Below are 10,485 nucleotides of genomic sequence, written 5' to 3'. Positions count from 1 at the left end.
TCTCTCTGGGCGGTGTTTGTAAACAAGAATAGATGCACCAGTGTTACTCTAGTATCCGAGGAGGAAGTATTTAATTTAGAAAATTTTGGTAATTCATATAATAGTTTCAAATGACCAGAATAGTTCATGGATTTTTATGTGAAAGATGGTTCCCATGTCGGGCTGTGACATCCGTCTTGTGTTTACTTTACCGCCCAGAGACAGTTGACTGCAGTACTAAAAATGCGTACACCTTTGAAATAATTATCTTTAAATTATAATTCTTTGCTGAAACATAACAAATATTTACAGTAATTTGAAGTTTGTCATTAAAGCTTGGGTAACACATGGAATAAGATTTTATACATCTGACATCTTCATTCTTTACATCGACATATTAGTGTGGAATCTGCTATTTAAAGGGACTGTAAGCGTCATTTAAAGTGACCTTTCATGTCAGATTCACATCGGTCCCCATTAAACCTTTGACCCATGCCTTAGAGCATGCCGCATATATTTAGATAAAAATTTGATGCATCCGACATCTTTAAATTCTTTAAATTGCAGATTCCACAGTAATACGTCTATTGATGCCCAGTGTTAGAATGCCTAACTAAAAGAATGCTTTGTTCCAGTACCAGTTGTACATTTTAGAGGCCTTTGGGAGATTATTGCCCAAGTCACTAAATTGCACTTTATTTGCATTCCCAGAGTTTGATGGGACATGTTTTAGTTTTTTATATTTCAGTTTTTCCTACCGCTAAAACTATTTTTCTAGGGTTTGAAGTACAGTGAATCCCAGATGTATGAATACATAGCAAGAGTTTTTTTATAATGTCGTATTACATATATATATATAATAAAAAGAAGTTTCATTAGAATCATAAAAAAACTTATGACGGTCATCTATGTATTCATTTATCTAGAATTCACTGTCCTAAACCGGGTTAGGGTTAAGATTCCATATTTTAGTTATTATTTAATTCAAATTAGCAATTCTAAAACTTAGAAAATTAACCAGAATCAGCCCATGTGCTATGTACAGATAATAGCACAGGGTAGACTTGATTATTTTATTTAACTGCATGAAATGATGAAAACAATTAAGTTGACTGAACTCTTCAAAATTGAATTTAACACTGGATAAAACAAGTTTGCATGAACCCGTTATCTAACCGCAATTTCGAGCATTAAAGCTTCAGGGTTGTCACTTACCAATTATTTTAAATTAAAAAGGATTCATTATTTAAGTATCTTGCAAATATATCATATTAATTCTGCATATGTATGAAAAATCTGATAAAAACGTAAATCACAATAATTACAATCATACTAAGCATTGCAATCTTCTATTTCAAAATATTTGGGCCCGATCGGTTCAGCCGTTTTATGTTCATTGGATACAGACAAGCAAAGTATATATATAGATTATATATTCTGAAAATGGTGTTCCTTAAACCAGGGTTCTTCTAGCATTATAAATCTCATACTTAAACAGGATTGACTAAAGCTACGGTCTAAAAACGATATTTTTGAAAATGAATGAAGAAACACGAGTCACCCTTCAATATTTGTTTAGACAAAAAAAAAATTATTTTAATTTTTTTGACCATTTTCGGCATTTTTTTACAACCACCCAAACTATTAAAGTTATCTGTCTATCGTCTAACTTTTTTCAATGAGCTGGCCTTGAAAAATTAGGATATGAATATGCATTTCAACCCTTTATCTATTCTCAGAGTCCTTTTTCTAGGGGGGCGTGGGAAGTTGCCCCCCCCCCACCCCGGCTATACATAAATACAGACCCCCATCCTTTTTAGGGTAAAGGGGGGAATGTCCGATTCACAACAATACACCACTAATTATTGAAGGTCACTAGAAATTACGTTCATAGCCTATAGTGATAAAAGTTAAGTTGAATTTCTTTGAACTTCGAGTTTTGACTAATATTTCTTTGAAGCTTAATTTCAAAGTTTACATCAAAACCGGTTTTTTGTACAAGAGTACATTAGGGATATTTCAGGATTGACTGATGGGGGAAGAGAGAGAAACGGAGATGTACATGTTTCTTGTGAGGGACGGCCAATTTACCTAAGTATTATTAGCGAATCTTTAAAAAAAATCACAAAGAAATATTTCAAAAATTCAAAAAAACTGGATAGTGCATGCGCCCTAGTATCTTAAGCATAGAGAATAGAATATATATCATCAAATTATGGGGTTTAGTTGAGTTTGTATTTTCAACTTTGTACCAATTTCCCAATCACTTCTGGGATTAACAAACTATATTAAATAAATGGCTCCATATCCCACCTTTCAGTTTTCACCTTTCTAAATGTTGTCATAAATTTAGACTTTTTAAACAGCTTATAAAATAGCAAATTCATCAATGTGAAATCTCAGAATAGCTCCTCAATAGCACTTAAGGGAAAGCTACAGTGCAAAACAGGAAAAATAGCTATCTTAAAAAAATGTTTTTCCTAAATCTGGATGTTTTTGTTCCGAAATAAGTCTAGCACCCCCCTCACTTAAATCCTATATCCACCCCTGTCACACACCTGTGCCCCGGGAACAAATTAGTTGCAGTTTTTGAAAAATAAAATATTCATCATAAAGAAGATTAAGGACATGAAAATTAAGGGCATTACTGGAAAAAGATATTTTAATACATGCCTCAGACTGCCTTTGAAGTCAGTGGTTCTCATGAAATTTGTCCTATAAGCCAAAATCGAATCACCCAGAGTAAATTTAAAATTGAGTGAGTATAAGAGCGTTTTTTCAAAAGTCTTAATTTATAGTGAACACTCTTTATGATAAAGACACTAATTACATTGACTACATTTATTTTGTAAAATCCTTGTGCATATAATACATATATATCTGTAAGGTTAATTTTACTATTTCAAAAGAAAAAATGGAGCTTTATACATAATTTGATAAATAGTACAAGTACGCTACTGCATTAAATAATCTATTTTTGGTAAAATTTAACTTTTTGTTTAAATTGCTTGAGTAAAATTATCTGCGCGAAGCGCTAAAAAAATGTATTTCCTCGTAATGGAGACATGGAGAATGAAGATCAAGTTTCTATACTGGGATATTTATGTCCCCAAGATTCTAGGGCCGTGGGGAGGGGGGGGGGTAATTACCCCCAATATTCTAGGGGGGGGGGGTAATTAACCTCAATACCCCCCCCACATATACGCCACTGTCAGGTCTACCTTTTTTCCAACAATTGATTTAATCCAGGTACAACTCTTCACTATCAATGTCAAGCATGGACACGATCTTAGAGACTATCAATGTCAAACACTGGGAACGATCTCATAAACTATCAATTTCAAACCACTGGGCACAATCTCAGAGACTATCAATGCCAAATACTGGGCACGATCTTATACACTAACAATGCCAAACCACTGGGCACAATCTCAAAGACTATCAATGCCAAACACTAGGCACGATCTTATGAACTAACAATGCCAAACCACCAGGCACTATCTCCTAAACTCATATGCTAAACGAGGAACGATTATTTCTTGCACAGTAATCAAAGTGGAGTCTATTCCAACAAAGTATATTTTAGGATTTTAAGTTACAGATTAAGTTTAAAAGATGTAATTACAAGGTTTGGGTTGTTATATACAAACTTAGTTAAGCTCATCACATATTGGTTCCCGTAGTTATTTATGGGCGTATCTAGGTTAGGTTAACTTGCAATACAAGATTTGCGAAGTTAATTTTAAGCACATCAGGTTTTAAGAACCAGGTACAATGTAATTGATCTAGGTTTGATAGATTAAAGATATGAGACAGAGGTTCAGAAATCTCAGTTGATACGGCTTTTATCAAAACAGTACTTATACAATCAATATCCAGAGTATTTTTACGATTGAGAGACGAGATTATTTCTGAAACCTCTAATGGATTTGTTGGAAAAAACTCAAAATTAGAATCTAAATCCTCTAAATAATCTTCTGGTTTAGCAGACGTTTCCGGTATTTGAGATCTTATTTCATCTGCAATTTCGGAAAAAAATGTGTTAAATGTATCAGCAATTTTAGATGGCTCAGTTATTGACAAACCTTTAGATTTAATCATAGAAATCTTGCTAGATTTAGTTGATCTTTTATCAATAGCTTCATAAAGATATCCCCACATTTTTTTAGGACAGCTTTTACTTGATTCAAGTTTCTTTTCATAATACAATTTTTTTGCTTCTCTGATAAGCTTGTTATATAAGCTTCTATAATTCTTGTAAATCTCAAATTTCAGGGGGTTTCTAGATGACAAGTAGTCTTGATAAAGAGACAGTTTAGTACGCCGAGAGGTTAACAATCCCTTAGAAAAAAAATCTTGAATTTTGTGAAAGTTTTTATTAAATTTAGATTTTTTGACAGGAAAATGTAGATTATACAATGTAGACCAGCTCTTCCAAAATAAATCAAAGCTTTCCAAAGGATCAGGACAAGATAAAACATCATCCCAAGAAAGATTAGATAAGTTTTCACGAAATAAATTAATATTTAATTCAGAAAAATCTCTAAATTCAGTAAATTTTTGCTCGCTTTTTACCTTCTTCTTAAAATTCAATGTGGTAAAACATGGAAGATGGTCAGATAAATCATTTAATAAGACACCAGATTCAGGAGTATTTAAGTTAATATTGCAGAAAATCTGATCAATTAGAGTATTAGAGTGAGAAGTAAATCTTGTTGCTTTAGTTATCAAATTCATAAAACCGTTAGAGATGCAAAGATCCAGATAATTTGAACATTCAGGAGATTTTTCAACTTGGAGCAAATCAAAATTACTATCAGTGAGAATGTAGCAATGTTTATCTTTAATAAGATCGAACATAATGTTTAAAGATTCAAAAAAAGCCGCACTTATTTCAGAATTAGAAAGGGTCGGGTGATTTCCAGGTGGACGATAAATGGAAATAAAAAGTATTTTTCTGTTTGAAAATTCAACTTCAATGCAGACAGACTCAAAAACACGTTCATGAAATATTGAAAACTCATTAATTCTGCTAAATTTGATCCCTTCCTTAACGTAGAAACCAACCCCCCCTCCTTTAGAGTTTGATCTAGATTTAAATACTAATGGTTGATATCCTGGTAACGAAAGACAGTCTACATTTTCAACTTGAGAGATCTCCTGAAGAGAGATCAAGTCAATATCAATATTTTGTTGAAGAAAATTTAATACCATAGACTTAAGGCTTTGGAATTTGCTGGATAAGTATTGAATATTCATATTTAAGATCAGAGGATATTTGGAATTAGAGAATTTTTGAATAAAACTATTTTCATCGTAATAAAGACAATTTGATTTAAAATTTGAAAATAACGAATCTTCAATCAAAGGCTCATTTAAATTGACATTTTTAACGTTAAAAGAAATGGATTCAAAATTAAGCCTAGCGTCTCTATTCATACTGCCTAAGGTACTCGTGTCAGGAACCATGGCAAGCACTGTGGCGTTCATCCCGAGACAAACCTTCACCCGAAACCACCTTCCTCTCCATCCATGACCACGACGCTTCTAAAGTAAAAATAATGATAGAAAAAATCACGGAGACTACCAGTATGCCAACTATTTTAAATAAAATTAAGTGCATTAGCAATAACACAGCCAATGTTAACAAGTGAGAACGAAAGTAAATAAATGAAAATACTTTTAAATAGAATAAATAGCGAATAAGTGTTATAAGTATATGGGTAAATAAATAGAAATATGTTTGTAAATACTAAATTGAATAAATAGGATAAACAATTGCCAGAAATAAAATTGGTAGATATTACAGCTTGAAAAGTTTCTCTATATTTGAGGAAAATAAAACAGATGACCTGATCAGGTCTGGTAAATAGTACCAGACATATAAATGAGTGTTAGAGATACACATGGTTAACAGGAAATCTGGAGAGAACAGCTGAACGGGTCTGGTTACTAGTACCAGACAAATGTAAGTGCTGAACACACAGATTGAACATGAGATCTGGAGAGAACAGTTGAACGAATCTGGTTAATAGTACCAGATATCTGAGTGTTGAACACACATAATGAACAGGAGAACTGGAGAGAACTGTTTAATGTGAAGGGAAGGAGAGCTTAATAGATGATAACCAAATCAAGATTAAGGAATACTTCACATAATTAACAGGCTCTAGAATATCCAAGAAGGATATATTAGTTATTTAGCAATCTTCTTGGTTCCGTCCTTGTCCATGTACATGATCTTTCCTCCAAGAGACCAGGCCTTGATATTTTTCTTCAACAGACCTTGAAGTTTCTGATAATTGATAACAGTCAGATCCTCAGCAATAGAAATTCCTTTTAAAGCTTCGATTTTTGGTAAAACAGATTTCTTGGTCTTCAGGATAACATTTCTCATTAATCTACACTGAAACCTAACAATTACAGGTGTAGTATTCTTTGACTGACGATCAGGGACAACATGACAATGTTCGATAAGACTCAACATTTCAGGTACCTCGGGTATAAGATTAGTATTCACAGCATGGTTCAGTATAGGTTTCAGAACGGTTTCGTATATATGGGTTGCCGTTTTCATCGAATCAGAAGCAATATCCTTGTCCACCTTTAGGTTGAAGATACGAACAGAAAAAGAACGACTATGCTGCTCCCTATCATTTAGTTTAACAGTATAATCGGCTAACTGAGCAGTTAGTTCATCTATTTGCATCTGCTGTTCGGCCATAGTTTTAGACATAGAGTCAAACTTCGAGTTAATTTCGTCAAATTTTGTGTCTAAGTTTCGAATACTATTTTTCAGCTCCGAGAACATTTCCAAGACAGCTTCATTTCCGAAAGATTCTTTTACCTCACTCCCTGCGTCAGGGACGGTGGGTTTTTTAGTAGGCATTTTAAATGTTAGAATAAACTGTTAAAACTGAGGTTGAGGATATTTTAACCGGGTAGCACTGTATCAGAGTGTTAGGTGTACCAAGTTGTGAAGATCACGTTCTCAACTCTGATTGGATTTAGAAAAGCAAGGTGCTATCTTCTCATTGGTTGTTGCGGTAGAGCTGGCAAACTAGTAACTACGCAGTTTAGCTAAGCATAGGTGTTGCTGGCACCACGAACTAAACTGAACTAAATTAACTTCTCCTCCCAACTACACTTTTCCTTTCACTCTTCTATATACTGTTCAAGTTCATAATTAACTTCTCCTCCCAACTACACTTTTCCTTTCACTCTTCTATATACTGTTCAAGTTCATAATTTACTTCTCCTCCCAACTACACTTTTCCTCTTCTAAGTTGCTTGAAGGCTTTAAGTTCTTGGTTAACTCGTCATTTACAAGATTTGAAATGTTTATTAATTCATCATTATTATTATTCTCTAGATTTGGGTTCTTCATCTCTAGAGATGCCAGCTGTCTTCTGTTGGAACTCTCTACGGAGAACCGTATTCGGTAAATGTTTCTTGAACATCTCTTGCATGTCCGCCACTGTTTTCTCCAGTTTTGACTCTTCCGCCTCCTCTATTCTTGTCACCTCCTCCGCCTCCTCTGTATCCTTCTATTCCTTCTATTACTCTGTTTGCCCTTGCTTTCTTCTAAGTAATGGCCTGATTTTCCACAAGTATATCAGAAACCAGCAGACTTCTTTTTCTTCCAGACTTCGTATTTCTTACAATTCATCTTTAGATGTACCTTACAAGTTTTTAAGGTGACTTTCACCCTTTCATTGTAAATGAAATCAAATGTTATTTTCCATTTATAAAATTTCCTTTAGGATTTCGCCAAAGTTTATTATTTCTTTCCTTGCAAATTAAATTGAAAACATTTGGAATTTATCTTTTAGGTTTAGACTTGTCTATCACCTATATACATACTTTACTTGTCTGTCTGTCTGTCTGGGTGTCCGTCCGTTTGTATCCAATAAAGGTCAAAACGGTTGAACCGAGCAGGCCCAAATTTTGTGGGGGGACCTCAGGGAAGTTTTATGGATGCTCAAAATTACAAAAATGTGTGTCCAAAAGTTATTGATTTTTGTAAAACTTTGAAAATGTGCGAAAAAACATTATGAAATTCGCAAACTTTTTTGTTTTTGTTTTATATTGTACAAATTGAGCCACAATCAAAAGTTGAATAGAAGATGGGCGCGAAGCGCCTTAAGTCTAGTAGAGTCTCTGAAGTCTCACCCTTCGAAATGTCTCAGAATTTAAATAAAAAAACCGGTAATAAGCATCTTGAATTGGTGATATAGGAATCCCAACAAAAGATCAGACTTCACAGACGACTGCAAGAATTTTTTAAAGTCCTATAAATCATTAAAGGCAAAAGGCAAGACCCATGGCAAATACTGGGACTTGTGTCCCAGTAACCCTGATCCTACATATAGTGTAAATTTAACTTTATACCTTCTACCCTGAAGTGAAGTGGCGATGTAAATAAATTCAGTTAAACTTTACCTCCTCCCGGTGGACATACAACTTTAAATTATATTACACCCCTCCTTATTCGTTCTTTTGTCTTTCTTTCTGTCCTGCTCAGTTTCTCCTTAAATACTTTTACTTAAGATTTTCCCTGTCCGTCTTTTTCCCTCATTCTCCCATCCTCCTATCCCCTTCTTTCCCCTACACTCCCACAATTCCCCCCCCCACTCTTAATCATTGAACCAACTTGTTCACGGCCCTCAATATCAGTGGTACATACCTAAAACCTGAGTTTAATATATCTCAAATTTCAGTGCACATAACAAATCTGGCTTTGATTATTTGAAATGCATATTTGAAAATCAAATTCTGAATTCAAATTTAAATTTGAAATTTCATCCTGACATTGAGCATTGGAAAACTATTCTGAAGAATCAACTTCAATTTGATATTTTGCAGTACACAGTAACACAAATATGTACACAGTAACACAAATATGTACACAGTAACACAAATATGTACACAGTAACACAAATATGTACACAGTAACACAAATATGGACACAGTAACGCAAATATGTACACAGTAACACAAATATGTACACAGCAACACAAATATGTACATACTAACACAAATATGTACGTTTTAGTTCTTAAGATCTCCAAGATTTCATGGATTTCCCCTACGATTCTTCAAAAAAGGCGTAGAAAAACATGGCGACAATAAACTTAAAAAATCGATGAATATTGAATTTAGATTATGAAAGTGTAAAACCTGTAGATATATGTTCAAGATATTAAATCTAGCTGGTTTATCAAATCTAATATAAAATATTGTTTAATACATTTCTGTTTAATGGAATTTTCTTCAAATCATTAAACTACAGGGTTACCCGCAAAGGGCGTACACAGGGGGGGCAGTGCCCCCTAGACCTGAGAAGGGCTATTATACTCTTAAAATCTTAGACTAAAGAGTGAAGAGCATAACAAAAATAGTTTGCTGTTCAGAAGTTTGAGGGGAGTCCCCACCCACCACAAAAAATACATATTATTGCCGTGCTGTAACCTAATTTTCACTTTTAAGTTTACAGAGTTGTGTTTGAAGGAGAGATAAAGTAATATTTGCAAGATGATTGGACTGTATGTGTACCTTTAAAGTATGCTTGTGCCTAATATCCAAGAAGCTAAATGTTCTGAATTTAAACTTCAAATTAGGAGCTTCGGGTGGGGGGGGGGGGCAAAAAAATTGTATTGGCTTTGAAGTTGTAAAGGAAAGTAAAAAAGGAAAGTAACAATATAAAAGAATGGATACAAATTTTCTATAACAAACAATTTTGTAAAACCGGCCCCCCAAAAAAGTATGTCTTCAATATTCTAGAAGCCAAAAGTTTTGAATTTACAGTTTAAATTTGGCCAACATAAACGATCGTTTTAAAAAAAAGGACGTCATTAATGATCGTTAATAAAACGACGAACTTTATAAAAATGGTCGTTTAAAAAAAATTACATGCAACTTTATCGAATGTTGTCTTACAAAGTTAAAAAAAAATGTGGGGGAGCTAAAAGTTCTTGATATTTTTCTTATTACTACTCAATGACAAGAACCGATGCCCTTCAGGTTGGTTTCCTATCTCCTCCTCTCTTCGTTAACGATCGTTAACAAAACAACGAGCTTTATAAAAACGTTTAAAAACAATCGTTACAAAAAAGATCGTTTCGTTTCGATTTTTTTCGTCGTCGTTTTCATAACGATACTAAATTGTTTTTCAAAAAGTTAAAAACGTTAACGTTTTAACTTTAAATCGTTGTATTTGAAGAGTTTTTAGTCGTCTTTACAGTCTCATCCTTTGTGTGTAACCCTGTAGATAATGCACTATGTTTTTAGATAGCGACATGGATGAGCAAAATAATGGAGATACTGAACGAACTGAACCTTCAGAATGAATGAAGAAAGTTGTGATAAAATTTCAAACTAAAAGTGTTAAGATCCCAGGAGTAAAAAAAATTAGTGTAGATAGAGATAAGGATTCAGAAAATGTTTTTGAGAGAAAAATGTGTAACTAAATAATGTAAGAAAAGAGTGTTGCAGATTATTAGAATA

At 33.6% G+C, this 10,485-nt stretch overlaps 1 protein-coding gene across 1 annotated transcript; it reads right to left on the bottom strand.

Moving 5' to 3' along the window:
• Positions 1–3,678: 3,678 nt before the first annotated feature.
• On the bottom strand, positions 3,679–5,924 carry LOC111702369 (uncharacterized). The gene is made up of 2 exons (XM_023474031.1): positions 5,832–5,924; positions 3,679–5,526 (listed from the first exon to the last, which is right to left on the bottom strand). Exon 2 carries the CDS (start codon positions 5,467–5,469, stop codon positions 3,679–3,681), a length of 1,791 nt encoding a protein of 596 aa, XP_023329799.1. The 5' UTR covers positions 5,470–5,526; positions 5,832–5,924.
• Positions 5,925–10,485: the final 4,561 nt, after the last annotated feature.

Source organism: Eurytemora carolleeae, unplaced genomic scaffold (assembly GCF_000591075.1).
Source record: "Eurytemora carolleeae unplaced genomic scaffold, Eaff_2.0 scaffold510, whole genome shotgun sequence".
Taxonomy (NCBI): Eukaryota; Metazoa; Arthropoda; class Copepoda; order Calanoida; family Temoridae; genus Eurytemora; species Eurytemora carolleeae.
Note: the sequence above shows the minus strand (reverse complement) of the source record. Positions and strands in the feature narration are given on the sequence as shown.

Coding starts and splice junctions, on each gene's coding strand:
- LOC111702369 (XM_023474031.1), bottom strand. CDS start 5,469: ATGAACGCCACAGTGCTTGCCATGGTTCCTGACACGAGTACCTTAGGC.